The sequence below is a fragment of the Gossypium arboreum genome, chromosome 5 (assembly GCF_025698485.1).
Source record: "Gossypium arboreum isolate Shixiya-1 chromosome 5, ASM2569848v2, whole genome shotgun sequence".
Lineage (NCBI taxonomy): Eukaryota > Viridiplantae > Streptophyta > Magnoliopsida > Malvales > Malvaceae > Gossypium > Gossypium arboreum.
The window spans coordinates 72097178-72112307 of record NC_069074.1 but is presented as its reverse complement, the minus strand read 5'-3'; the positions used below and the strand labels follow the sequence as shown (position 1 = coordinate 72112307).

General features: G+C 36.9%; 1 protein-coding gene across 1 annotated transcript; it reads left to right on the top strand.

Annotated features, from left to right (window-relative positions):
• The first annotated feature begins 9656 nt into the window (after window positions 1-9656).
• Window positions 9657-11294, top strand: LOC108451663 (uncharacterized). Its single transcript, XM_017749329.1, has 3 exons — window positions 9657-9880; window positions 9958-10024; window positions 10710-11294. The coding sequence occupies exons 1-3, from the start codon at window positions 9657-9659 to the stop codon at window positions 11292-11294; spliced, it is 876 nt and encodes a 291-aa protein (XP_017604818.1).
• Window positions 11295-15130: the final 3836 nt, after the last annotated feature.

The window sequence follows — 15130 nt, the reverse complement described above, 5'->3', positions numbered from 1 at the left end:
ATGATGAAAATTGTGTTACACGTATATGTATAGGAGAGTCGAGTCAAAGGCCCTGTGACCCCCTCCTCCTTACCAAAGTGGTGTTTTATAATGGAAATTCTCGAGATTTGTGTTGAATGAGTTCTCGGGTGAGAAACCAAAGAGTTCAGTGATAGAATGGTTATAAGCATGATTAGAAATTGAGAATGGGTTGATAAGTACAGACGTGAGCTAGAAAGATATCGAATTGACCGAAAGATTGTTTAATTTTCAAAACATCGCAATTAGTGAAAAAGGTTAATTTTGGTAAAATAATCTATCTTGGCATGACGTTGACAAATGTATTGATTGAAATTCCCTTATGAGCTGATCTCCTTAAGTAAAAAGAAAAATATGGAAATTCTGATGTAGAAAATAGTTAAAGGAATAATGTTTGAAATGCGAGATATTTGAGAATGGTAATTATTGTGAGCAGATGATGGCTGTCTCTTTTAAGGCACCCTATAAGTCCATTTATTTATGGAAATTGTTCTAGTGGTTGTATATTCTCTGATGAATTTTTGTAATATGGAAATGGTCCCTGATCTTAATGATAGACAAAGGCATTGTCAGTTTGATTGGTACATAATCTACATGATCCTATTTATTTCTGGTATTCTGTTACCTTTCGTCTGTTGGAAATTGATGAAAAAGGTGCATATGATGCTATTATTCCGTTTCTTCTAATAGTTGATTTATCTGATATGTACATGGAAAGGTATATTATTCTTGTTGCATATATCTTTGGTGGTCAGAATGATATTTTCTTTTGGATTTTTTTATGTTGGATTTTTATATTCTGGATGTCTCTTTAAGGATTTCCTTATCTTGAACTCTTGGTTATCTTTATCTCGTAACTTGTCGAACATGGCTTATAGTTAAAGTAAAACCTTTAGCTTACGATATATATATATATCAAGTATGACTATATTTCTAATTTGATTATGGTAATATGGTGATCTTAGTAAATGGGATTTCTCAAATTTTCGTATAAGGATTTAACATTGGTAAAGGCTTAAGTGGTAAAATTTTTTTCTTATGAAATTAATGGCTTAATTCATGATTGGTAAAGTTTGGACAGATGAGAACATTGTTAACCAAAGCCTTTGAATTGGTGTAGTCTGTGTTGAGCAAAGACTTCCTGATTTTCAATGATGTATTGCTGTTCGAATAGTGATGTGTTTTAAGAAAACAAGATAAGTGATAGCTTAGAGTATCTGATGTCATAGAAAGAACTGAGTTTGCTATAGTGCAAATGACTTGGGTATTAAAAGATGATGAGATGGTTATTGTATGATCCTTATGTAAGAATATTTGAAATGTTAATGGGGTTAAAGCCGAACATTAGGTTCTACCAGAGTTATATCTGCCAGTATTTATATTAGGATGGAAAATGAGAAAGGATTATCCTTAAGGCCCTATCAGGATCATCCCTGTCTTTGAAAGAGAAAAATGTCATGTAGCTTATTGTTAAATATTTGATGAGATATGTAAATCATGCTAGTATGTACTAAATTTTTGCTCATCAGGTTCGAGGAATTTTATGTCTTTATGAATGTTGGACATCTTGAGATCCTAGTCTCCACTAATTGGATTGAGATCTGAGTTTCATATCATGATTTCTTGGGAAAGCCAGAGGAGGCTTTGAAATGAAAGGTAACTGAAAGTTGATTTGACAAATAATCAGATTGTGTGGAATTATAAAGAGTATGAGGCCAAGATGAACCGGCTAGTTTCACTATTCGAATTCGAAAAAGATTCAAGTATGAATGTATATGTAACATGATGGTATGGATCAGACTTTTGAATACATGAACTTTCTGATAGAGATTAAGTTGCAGTGAAAGTGTTGTAAAGCGAAAACCGCTCATGATTCTTGTTTGTGGAATTTAAAGAGATAGGTAGTAAAAGCTCAGCTTGAGTGAAAGTTTTTTTTTTTTTGACATTGATTATAGGATTGAGAAAAATAAGTGAATAACCAAAACCTTTTTTCTGGTAAGATTTTCGGGGACGAAAATCCTAAAAGGGGGAGAAATATAACATCTTGATTTTGGGCCTAGTCGGAATAGTGGTTTTGGGACCACAAATTCGATGAGAAAAATTCTATTTTTATTATATTTTTATGGTTTACAATTTCATGAAATGATTTCGTGAAAATTTTGTTCAAAAATTTTGACGTTTGGGCACTCAGTTTAGTCAAAAGGACTAAATCGTAAAAAGAGAAAAAGTTGAGTTCTACATGCTAGAGGTGTCCATTGTTATGAAATTTTAAATTGGAGGTTCGTATATGGTAATTAGACCATTGGTTAAGTTGGTGAACAAAAATGGACATGGTTAGGCATGTTTCCAAAGTTTTTCATTAAGGGCATTTTGGTCATTTAGTTATTAAAATGAATTAAAACAAAATTAAAAGCCAATTTTTGTTCATCTTCAAACTCTTGGCCGAAACTTGCATGGAGAAACCATGGATAGGGTTTTCCCAGCTTCTAGGCTCGATTGTAAGTCTGTTTTAGCCCCGTTTGTAATGAATTTTACGTTTTTGCAATCCCCGTAACAAGATCTATCTATTTCTACCATTAATTTGAGCTAGGGTTCATGTTTTAAAATTTCCCCATGAGTGACATGCATGCATTTTGATGTCTAATGGTAGAAAATGAGTGTTGGGTGTTAAATAAGCGACTTTTACTAAGCCATTTTCGATGAAAACGTCTAAAAGGACCATTTTGTAAAAGTTGTAAAAATGGCATAAAAGGGTGTTTTGATGAGAATTGTGGTTTTCTATAGTTATGAAAATGGTTTGTCCAGGCCTATGGAGTGAGAAAATTGAATAAAAATCACTTTACAAGCCTAAGGGAAAAAGTGTAATTTTGATAAAGTTTAGGGACAAAAATGTAATTTTGAAAAAAATATGATTTTTGGATCACATTAAATAATTTTGCAAATAATTAGACTAAATGTGATTTATAGATTAAGGAAAATGAGGATTGGACCTAGATCGAGTGAAAAAAGAAAAATCGACGGTTAGGTTCCTTTTTGCTATTTTAGTGCTAAGGTAAGTTCGTGTGTCAATAATATTGCAATGCTATATTTGAATTGAAAATTATATATTATTATTGCAAGAATGGCATGATTTAATATATATTGAAAAGTGATGAAAGAGTGGTAAATAAAATTTGTGAGAACAATGATATATGTCTAGTAGCACATGAAATGCTTAATGGTTTAATCATTGATGGCTTGCTATATAATAGCTGAATATATTGAGAATTTGATATAACATGATGTTTTATTAAGTCGGATAACTTGTGAAAGAGTGAAAAATAAAGGTAAGTCTATTTGTAAGTAAATACAATGTGTGAAGTACGTTAATTGCTAAAATGATGATTATATGACAAATGTACGCTCTTGACAAGGATATGATTTGAATGCTCAATGTATGAAAATTTATGAAACAGTGACATGATTGATAATAAGAGGAAGAAAAATCTCGGTTGAAGAAATAGGATATTCGATGGATTCTTGAAAAGAAATTGATGGTAAAAAGGATCTAGCTCGGACGGGTGATCCAATCCCTATATAGCCCTCCCGAATAATATGTGTGAATGGATTTAGCCCAGACGGGTAATCTGAATTAGGTTCTAAATTTAACCTAGACTGGTAATTCAGATCCAATCCTATTTAAGTATATGTCGTTGTAGGGGATTTAGCCTAGACTGGTAATCCAGACAATACTCTATGAGTTTATATTATAGGGGATTTAGCCTGGACTGGTAATACCCCTGTAAGAAAGGAGGTTCGTGGGAGTGTGCTTTCTAGAAAGGGAAATACGAATTGATGGACATGAACTTGTAAAGTGATCTAGCCTTCTGAAGAATATGTGTGCAATATGGATTTAGCCCTAAAGGGTAATCCGATTAGGGTCTGAATTTAGCCTGGACTGGTAATTCAGATCCGAGCTCATGAGAGTAATTTTCATTACAGGGGATTTAGCCTGGACTGGTAATCTCGACATTTACTCTATGAGTTTATACTACGGGGGATTTAGCCTGGACTGGTAATCTCGCCGCTAGATGCGAGGTTCGCGAGAGTGCGTACTTGAAATGATCACTTGTACGATTTGACAGTACATGGGATATCGATCAAAATTTCTAAGAAAATTAAACGAGATTAGTGTGAGAAATGAATAAAAAGGGTTTTTGCCATGATAAACTTATTTATGTTATAAGATACTATTATGATGAATACAATTGTCACGTTTGGACGAGTGGTGGTGCTATGAGATAGCATAAGTACGTTCTCGAAACCCACAAACATGCTTTGGACATGGGAAGTGAAATGGACTTGGGGTAAGAATGCAAATAAAAGAGTGATACATATGAGAACAATTTTTATGGAAATCTTGTGATGATTATCATTTTGTTGCTCTAAAACTGTTTGGACAGTACCAATAGTCCGACTTTGAAAATCCACCAAAAATTGTGGAAGTCGAATTAAAGGCTAATTTAACTATGAAATGAAAGCCTATTGAGTCTATTTTCACATAAAAGAAACAATATAAGCAAAAGAATTTAATATTATGAGATATTCGAATTCTTGTGAGACAGGGTCAGAAAGAGTTCAGAATCCCCTATTCTGACTTTTGAAAATCACTAGAAATTGTTTGTCTAGCTAGTCATGTTATGATTTATTGCTTATGATGTGAAGATATGATTGTGTTTGTTTGTCATGCATAGTTGGCATTATGTCATGTGTGTTGAATGCATGTTTTATGACCATGAATTAAATGTGTAATATGGAGATAAAATAATAATGCTTTGAACATGGAAGTTTGGTGATAGGTTGAAATAAATTGGAAGAAAGATAACTATGGTATGACTAGTCTTGGTTTAATATGGGAATGTGTAACACATGCATGTTGATAGGTAAATGATATGTTTGTATCATAATTGAGGATGTTGAATGCCATTGGATCCATGTATATGTGTGTGCATGTAAGGGTAACAAAAAAGCTAGGGAAATTAGCCTAAGAGGTAACTACATGGGATGAGACACGGCCTTGTGTCTCAACCGTGTGAGGGACACGGGTGTGTGGCCAGGCTGTGTGGTTCAATTTATTTGCTGATGTCATAAACAGAGAGTTACACGGCCTGAGGACACGAGCGTGCCTTTGTGTTCACACGGGCGTGTGACCCTGTTTCATGAGAAAAATTTCTAAGTTTTTCCTAGAGCTTTCCAAAGTTCTCGGTTTAGTCCTGAACCCTTTCTAAAGTATGTTATGGGCTTTGTAAACCCAAATAAGAGAAAATGTGCATGTGATTGAATTTTCTAGAATATGAATGAAATTTTATGGCCCGGTTTGTATGATTCTTTGTGTTTAAGTCCGGTAATGCCTCGTACCCTATCCCGGCGTAGGACACGGTAAGGGGTGTTACAAAGGAAATAGTTTTTCATCAGTTTGATGGCGTAGTTATGTAAGTCAAGGGAAGAAGCTTAGGAGTCGATCTCTAATAATGAAGTTCTTGTGTTGGAATTGCAGTGGATTGGGGAACCCCGTGAAACTAAGGGAGCTAAAGCAACTTCTCGTTGTGAATAACCCTAACCTCATTTTTCTTAGTGAAACTAAAATGTCTGATAATGAATTTAGGAGGGTTCAAAATATATGTAGGTTGCAGAATGGATTAGTTGTAAACTCAGAGGGCTGGAGTGGGGGGCTTGTGCTGATGTGGAGGGATGGGACGAATGTCTCTATTCAAAGCTATTCAAAGCACCAAATAGACTCCATAGTCAATTTGGAGAACAATAAAAAGATGCGTGTTACGGGATTCTATGGGCATGCAAACCCGAATCTTCGAAGTAGCTTATGGGACATTTTGCATAGGGTCAGGGACTTGGTAAGAGAGAATTGGGTGGTTGGGGGAGATTTTAACACAATCTTAAATGAGGCTGAGAAAAAAGGTAGACGCAGGGGGATGAGGGTGCATATGAATGATTTTAAAGTGGTTATGGATGAATTGGCTCTTGTGGATATCAAACCCGACAGTGGATGGTTTACTTGGGTCAATAAGAGGAGTGGGAGTGGGTTGATAAAGAAAAGAATTGATAGATTCCTTACTTCGGTTTCAGTGGTTGAAAATTTCCCATTTATTGCTACAAAAGTGGTGAGGCAAACCCAGTCCGATCATGATGCGATTTTCCTAGACTTATGGGTCCATAAACCAAAAGATTTCTCTAATGACCCTAGAATGTGTTTCAAATTCGATTTGTGCTGGGTGAGTGATATGGAAGCAAAATATGTTATAGGTAATGCATGGAACAAGGTTGATACGGAATATGGGGATAAGTTGGATAAGGTTAGGTCGGTTCTTAGTCCTTAGCAACGTAAAAAATATGGAAAATTTAAGAGTGAAATGCGAAGACTGGAGAAAAAATTGATTTGATTATTGACTCTATTAGTAGAGGGGACAGTGTGAAGACTTTGAAGGAAACTCGTAAAAGGCTTGATTTTGTTTATGCTAGGGAAGAAAGCTATTGAGCTCAAAGGACTCGATCAAAATGTCTAAGGGAGAGGGATCGGAACACTCGGTATTTCCATGCTAAAGCTTTTGGGCAGTTGAAGAAAAATATTATAGAGAAGCTTAAAGATATGGAAGGAAACTGGGTGACAAACAGCAAAGACATTAGCTAAATGGCTAAAAACTATTTTTAGAGACTATTTCAGTCAAATGGTCAAAGGTTTAATATACATGAAATGGGGTATATTTGGGAGTGTGTGACTAGGGAGACAAACGAGTGGCTTATTAGAGACTATACAGAGGATGAGGTCCATCAGGTCATTAAGTAGATGGACCCAAATAAAGCTCCTGGCATTGACGGACTCTCGGAAAAATTTTTCAAACATCAATGGGAGATTGTAGGAAGCGACACTATTAATTTCTGCTTGGATGTTCTTAACGGGAACAAAAATATTTCTAACTTTAACGAAAATATGATCATTTTAATTCCTAAAACTAGAGACCTATACAAGCTGACTAATTTCCGTCCTATCAGTTTATGCAGGTTTATCTACAAGATCATCTCGAAGACATGTGCCAATCACCTAAAAGTGGTTCTTCCTAGCTGCATCAGTCAAAATCAAACCGCCTTCGTGTCGGGGAGGATGATACATGATAATATTCTAATTGCACATGAGCTCATTCACTATCTTCAAAGCTCTAAAAACGGACCTAACAAAGGGTTCGTTGTCAAGCTTGATATGAACAAAGTATATGATGGTGTGGAGTGGGACTTTATTGAAACAATTATGAAGAAGATGGGATTCGATGAGAAGTGGATTGTCAAAATTATGAATTGCATTCGTTCGGTTAAATATATGGTTAAATGTAATAATATTTTATTAGATATTATTATCCCGAGAGGGGTCTCTGTCAAAAGGACCCCCTCTCCCTTATTTATTTTTATTCTGTATGAAAGCATTTTTTAGAATGCTCATCCAAGCTCAGGATAATAATATTCTAAGAGGAATTTGAGCCAGTATAAATGGTCCAAGGATAGATCACTTATTTTTTTCCGACGACGCGCTTCTAATCGTGAGAAATAAAAAGAGTGATGTTGAAATGTTGGTGAATATGCTTAATATTTTTTCTAACATTTCAGGATAAGAGATTAATTTCGAAAAGTCAATGGTTTTATTTAGTCCCAACACTTCTAGAGCTCAAAGAAACAACTTCAATGACCTTCTAGGCATGACGGTGGTGGAAAACCTAAACAACTACCTAGGCCTTCCCATTCCAATCGGTAAGAAGAAAACAACGACCTTCAAAGAGATTAATAATAGATTGTCTTTCAGGATCAATAGCTGGACCAAGAGGTTGCTCTCTTTTGGTGGCAAAGAAGTCTTCATCAAAGCGGTTCTCCAATCTATACCGACGTATGAGCTGTCAATTTTTTTAGCTCCCAAAGGAGTGATCGAGGATATCCAAGCCAAGCTAATTAATGATGGGCGGGAAAAGACAAAGGCAAATTTTAGACTATGGTCCCTTGGAAGATTTTGTGCAAACCGAAGGGCATGGGAGGTCTTGGAATTAGAGATGTTCGGCTTTTCAATTTGGCTCTATTAGGGCGTCAAGTATGGAGGCTTATAAACAACAAAGATTATCTATGTTTTAAAGTACTGTCTTCGAAATATTTCCCTGAGGGTAATATTTTTAAAGCCAAAAAAGTGGACAACGCTTCCTTTACCTGGTTAAGTATTGTGGCAACGGTAGAAATTCTTAAAGATGGATTTGGGTGGTAGGTCGGGAATAGGGAAATGATAAATATCCTGGCTGACAACTGGGGAATGGAAGGTCTAAGTAGGGAAACAATTAGAAGAAACAGTCTCAACCAAAATATGATGAGCGTGAAAGACCTATGGCTTGAGGATAGGAGAAGTTGGGATGTTTAGAAATTAAAAGTATGTATCGACCTAATTGGGGCGATGAGATTTCAACATACCAATAGGGGACAAGGGTCAAGATGATAAATTTATTTGGTTCCATAACCCTCATGGGTGCTTTACCTCAAAGTCTGCTTACTCATGGTTGCTGTTGAAAGAAATGGGGTATGGCCCGTACAGATTTTTTTGGAAAGCTCTCTAGAAGCTTGATACATTACAAAAGATTCATGTCTTTACTTGGTGTGTGGGGCATGAGATCCTCCTGACGAATGAAAAAATTTCTTCTATTAGACACGACATTGACAAGGGATGCCCAAGGTGTGAGCTGAAACCGAGACTCTACTACAGGCGTTAAAAGACTGCCCAACATCTCGTGCGGTTCTCTCTTTAGGTGGATGGTCTGACAACATTATTTTGAAGAAGTATGATCATTGTATTGATTGGTTGGAAGACATGATGAGAGTGCTTGACAAGAGAGCCATGGTTGATCTCATGGGGATTTTATGGAACTATTGCAACAATAGAAACAATTTCATTTTCAGGGGAAAAGAAGAGGAGGCGAAGATAATTTGGGAAGAGCCAGCACCTTGAATAAGGAGTTTTAGATATGCAACTTTATCAATAAGCCTTTGCTTTCACAAAATAATGTAGGCCAAAAGTGGGAAAAACCTTTGAAGGGCTTCATAAAAATTAACTTCGCGCTATAGTGGGTGAGAACAAAATTGGGTATGGAATGATTATTAGAGATGATGAAGGCTTTGTCTTAAGCAGTGGTGGGGACTTTATAGAATTAAGGTTTTCGGTGGAAGAGGTTGAGTGCGTGGCATTTGAAGAAAGCATCAAAGCTGCATGTAAATTGAATATAAAAGAGTATATTATTTTTTAGACGGATCACGTGGGCCTGATCAATAGGCTAAGGAATTTAGCCGCTGATGTCACCGTTAGAGAGGCGCGAATAAAGGCTTGCACAACAGCATTTAGTAGATTCAAATCTGCCAAGTTAATTTGGACCAAACGGTCTTGCAATACTATAGCCCATTTAATTTGTAAAAAAATGTATAGTGAGGCCAAAACATGTTTTTTCAAAATGGATTATCTGTTAGAAATCCATGATACTGTTATTTGTGATGTTACTTAATAAATTGAGTTGACCGTTGTGGTTGTTTTTTATTCAAAAATAATAATAATGTCACCTAGTAGCGCAATGAGGATACTTAGCTGGAACTGTCGTGGGGTTGGGAACCCAGCGACAATTCGTGAATTGAAGCAACTCCTTGTTGCAAATGTTCCTGATATTGTCTTTCTTTGTGAAACTAAAATTCATTCTAAAGGGTTTTCTCATATTCGTTCTATATGTAAAATGGAGGATTATTTAGCTATTAGTTTGGAAGGGAAAGTGGAGGGTTGGCTTGGACGTGGAGGGAAGGCGTGAGAGTTACGGAGCAAAACAATTCCAAATATCACATTGACTCACTGGTTAGTATGAATGATGGTGAGATGTTTAGGTTCACTGGCTTTTATGGCCAGACCGATCCAAGCTTAAGGCAACAATCATGGAATATGTTGAGAAGGGTGAATAGTACGATAAATGAAGGATGGATCATGGGAGGGCAACTTTAACGCCATCTTGAATAACTCTTAAAAGGAAAGAGGTTGTAGAAAACCTAAGACCTTGATGGATGATTTTTGCAATATTCTGGAGGAGTTAAATCTGACTGATGTTAAAACCTGCAATGGATGGTTCACGTGGACTAACAACAGAGAGGGCACCAGGCTAGTCAAAGAGAGGTTGGACAGATTTATTATCTCTGATGTTATAATGGAAAAAATGTCATTCCTTACTTTATATATTGTGCACCAATCAAAATCTGACCACAAGGCTATCTTAATGGATACGAACTAGAGCAAGCCAAAAGAGAAGAGTAATGATCATAGGCTTGGTTTAGATATGATATTTGTTGGGCGAAAGAGTAGGAGGCTAGAGATATCATTACTAGTATTTGGTCCAATGAGGAGTGCAATCCGTTGGAAACGATGTAGCTGATCTGGGATAAGCTGGGCTCGTGGCAACATTAGCGTTATAGAAGGTTGAAGAATGATATAATAGGGCTGGAAAAAGAAGATTAGCAAACTTATGGATGGTCCAATGAGTGAGAGATCAATGAGCCTTCTTAAGAATGCTCGGCGTAAACTGGGCAACTTATATGATGTGGAGGAAAAATATTAGGCGCTTAGGGTGTGATCCCGGTGGTTGAAGGAATGGGATAGGAACACCCGCTATTTCCACGTGCGGGCATCGGGTCATAGAAAAAAGAAAAGCATAGATAGACTTAAAGATACACAAGGTGACTGGCATGAAGACAAAAAGGAGATTTTCCACATTGCTTGGAATTATTTTAATGATCTTTTCATGACTTCTATAAATTTGGATGATGAGAGTGATTTACATGATGTTCTCGAATGCATTAATGAGGACACGAACAGGAGGTTGAACATAGAGTTTACTAATGAGGAAATCTTAATGGCTTTTAAACAGATGGATCCTAGTAAGGCCTCAGGGATTGATGGGCTTTCAGGGAGCTTTTTCAAGGAACACTGGCCTACAGTGGGAAAAGATGTTTTAAGCTTGCGCCATGATATCCTTAAGGGCAGCAAGAGTGCCGAGTGCATAAATGAAACATCGATTGTTTTGATTCCTAAGATTAAGAACTCGTGTGAAATGGCTAATTTCTGTCCAATTAGTCTTTGCAGGGTGATCTACAAGATTGTTTCGCTAACCGGCTTAAAGATGTTCTCCCCCTGTGTATCAACGAAAATTAGAGCGCCTTCGTTCCCAACCTGATGATCCACGACAATGTCTTAGTTGCCGATGAGCTCATGCACTATCTTCGTAGCTCTAAAAATGGTCCGAATAAGGGTTGTGTGGTCAAGCTCAATATGAGCAAAGCTTACGACTGGGTGGAGTGGAGTTTTCTTGAGAAAGTGCTGACAAAAATGGGTTTTTCTAGTGATTGGATAAAAAAAAATTATGGATTGTGTTTGCACTGTTCGGTATAGAGTTAAATGTAATACGACTCTGTCTGGCATCATTATACTGGATAGGGGTCTCCAACAAGGGGACCCGTTATTCCCTTATTTGTTTCTCTTTTGCATGGATTCCCTGTCCAGAATGCTAATTTATGCTCAAGAGACTAACAAAATTAAAAGTATTCGGGCTAGTAAGGATAGCCCTAGAATTAATCACCTCTTTTTTGCTGACGATGCGCTCTTGTTTGTCAGGAACAAACAAAGTGAAGTGGAGGCGTTTACAAAGATTCTGGAATCCTTTCAAAAGATGTCTGGCTAAAGCATCAACTTGGAAAAGTCAATGGTTTACTTCAGTCCAAAAACTCTCGTTTCACAACGCGCAACATTAAGTAGATTGCTTAAGATGAAAGTGGTGACCAACCTTGACGGATACATTGGTCTGTCTATCCCGATTGATAAAAAGAAGTTAGTGGCCTTCCAAAGAATTTTAGATTGTGCTGCTAATAGGATCAATAGTTGGTCTAAGAGATTATTGTTTAACAGCGGGAAGGAGATTTTCATAAAGTTGATCCTTCAGTCAATTCCTACATATGCATTCTCAGTTTTCTTTATCCCTAATAACGTCTTGGAGGAGCTTCAGTCTATGATTTGTCGTGTGTAGTGGGGGGAAAAGATAAGAATAGATGATGGCATGTGTTATCTTGGGACCAAATGTGTTTCCCTAATGGTATGGGGGGCCTTGGATTCAGGGATTTAAGGCGTTTTAACATGGCTTTGTTAGGCAGGTAAGTGTGGCGACTAATTAGCTGTAAAGACACGTTATGCTTTAGAGTTCTGAGCACAAAATATTTTCCGGAAAGGGATGTTCTCCATCCTAAGCAAATTGACAAGCCCTCATTTACCTAGCAGAGCATTGCTAAAGCTGCTAGTATACTGTATGAGGGATTCGATTGGAATGTGGGTAGAGGAAGCAAGATCGATATTTGGCACGACAATTGAGGTTTTGAAGGGCTTTCGGGTGTTTCAATTGGTCTCAACAAAAGGGAGGTCTAAGAAAATAAAGTGAGTGATCTATTGAATAATGAAAAGATGGCTGGAATGAGAGAAGGATAATTTGAAATCTACGGTGAACACTTGGGGGACTATATATGCAAAATTCCCATTCTTCATAATGGCCTTGATGACTATCGTATTTGGTTCCATAATCCCCTTGGCTCTTATTCTACTAAGTCCACTTACTCCTGGCTGAATCTGAAGCATGTGGAGTTTGGCCCCTATCGAATTTTTTAGAGGTTTATGTGGAAATTGCAAACTCTTCCGAAAATCAGAATTTTCAGCTGACGCCTGGGAGACGACATCCTACCTACGTACGAGAAACTTTTCGACATTCGGAAGGAGGTCAACAACACTTGTTCAAGATGCGAGATTGAAAAGGAGACCCTTCTTCATGCGATTTATTATTGCTCGAGGGTAGCTACTGTCAGTGTGTGGATTGGATTGAAGACGTGGCTCGTAGACTGCACAAGAAGGAATTTTCTAACTTTATCACGGTGCTTTGGAATATTTGGAACAGCCAGAATAATAGAGTTTTTCAAGATGTGGAGAAAGAGGACAAAGTGATATGGGAAAGAGTTGCTGCGTTAAGCCAGGATTTACGCATATTCAACTTTTTGGAGAAACCGATGTTCCCAAAACCGGTTATGGAGAAAGTTTGGAAGAAGCCAAGACAGGGGGTGGTTAAAATAAATTTTGATGCCACTACAAATGGAAGGAAGATGAGCTTTAGACTTGTGGCCAGAGATCATGACGGCTTTGTTCTTGGCGGTCGAGCGGGTGTTTGGGATAAGAACGTACAAGCTGAATGGGCTGAGCTGCATGCGCTGGAAGAAAGTATAAGCTTTGCACAAAAAAAAAAAATTGGCTAAAGCTAAAGTTTGAATCTAACTACATCAGCTTGGTGAATCGGCTAAATAGGAAAAAAGCTAACTTTTCAACTATGAGCCACCGTATTTGAGAAATTCTTAAATTGCTGGATCCGTGTTTTAGTTTTAGTTTTGTTTGGGCCCAGCATTGTTGTAATAAAGCAGCAGACTATGTTTGTAAATAGGCCACTATTAATAATTGTACCAAAGATCTTAATATGGATTATCCTTTGGAAATCCATGATATTATTTTAAGTGATGCAATAAATTGAGGTTGACCCTCGGGTCTTTTCCTATAAAAAAAAAGAATGTCACCTGGTAGCACATTGACCAAGTTTTTTTAGCTTTTTAGGGGGGAAGTGATATTGAGCGAGCAGGGGTTGTCAAGGGCACTACCCATGCCCATTTCATTCTTGGACGTTGGTGTGACATCCCTAATTTGACCCTAGTCGGGAAGTGGTGTCGGGACCATTAAACCGAGTCTTATAAGTAATTAAAAGTTATATTCTATGTTTATGATGTTAGCAAATGCATGTGTGAAAGTTGCATGCATTAATTTGATCATTTCTATGTGAATTTATTAAGATGGACTTATATGAAACATTGTTGAAAGGTGATAGGCCAATCTTCAATGGTCTAATAGTATATGCATGCAAAAGAATGGTTTTGCATGTCAATTTACCCAAAGAGAAGGAAGTGGCCGGCCATGGTGATGAAGATGGGCAAAAGAAAACATGTCTTAAACATGTTTTGCTAGTGGTGGATGTTAGAAATAATAAAATAAGAGCATGGGTAAAGAAATGAAAAAAAAATGAGTGTGGATGCTTTCCCCCCTTGTGCAGTACATGAGAGAAACAAAACAAAGAAAAAAAATTTTTGTTCATCTATTTTCACTCTCCTTTTGGCCAAAATACTAAGGATAAGGAAGGAGTTTTGCTTCATACTTGGTTTGGAAGAGGATTAGGAAGAGGTTGGCTATACTTGCATCAAGAGTAAGGTATGTTTGAGGTTGTGCCATGAGATTCATGCATGTTTTTGGTTGCTAGATTGATGTTCTTGTTAGCCCATGGTTCAAATCTTTGTTATGTCATGGGAATGAAATTCGCCCAAGTGAATATGGTGATAAAGCCATTGCATGCTAAGTGTGAAGCTTGATGATGATGCATGCAAAGATGGATTGTCTACTCTTGAAATTTCTTTGTAGCCATCTTGAGTAAGACTTTGAGTTTTCTTTTTGTTTAACCATGATTGAAGTTGAAAGGGCATGATTGTGATGTATTCGCCATGATGCATTCATGAGCATGGTTCATGCTTCTTGCATGATAGTTAAAATTTGTGTTTTGGATGGCTATGGACACCTTGAAATTGACCATGCACATATATGTATATATATGTTTGCACATGATGTTTTGGTTATGAAGTAAGTGATGAATATGTTTGTTTAAAGAAGAAAATGTTGAAGGATGTTTGTGAAATTGCAAGTATAATCGGCCATATGAGTGCTTGATGCTATATTATAAGTATTGAGCCACAATATGTAAAACATTAACTAGTAAAATGCATGTTGTTTTTTTTTGTGTGGTATTAAGTGGATAATTGGCCTCAAATTGGACATGTATATTCGGTCTTAGGTAGCCTATTGATGGCCTTAGCTTTTCCTTGATGCTTGAATGAATTGTATTGAATTGCTTGATGTAGTATAAAATGTGCATGACCATTGTGTATTCAA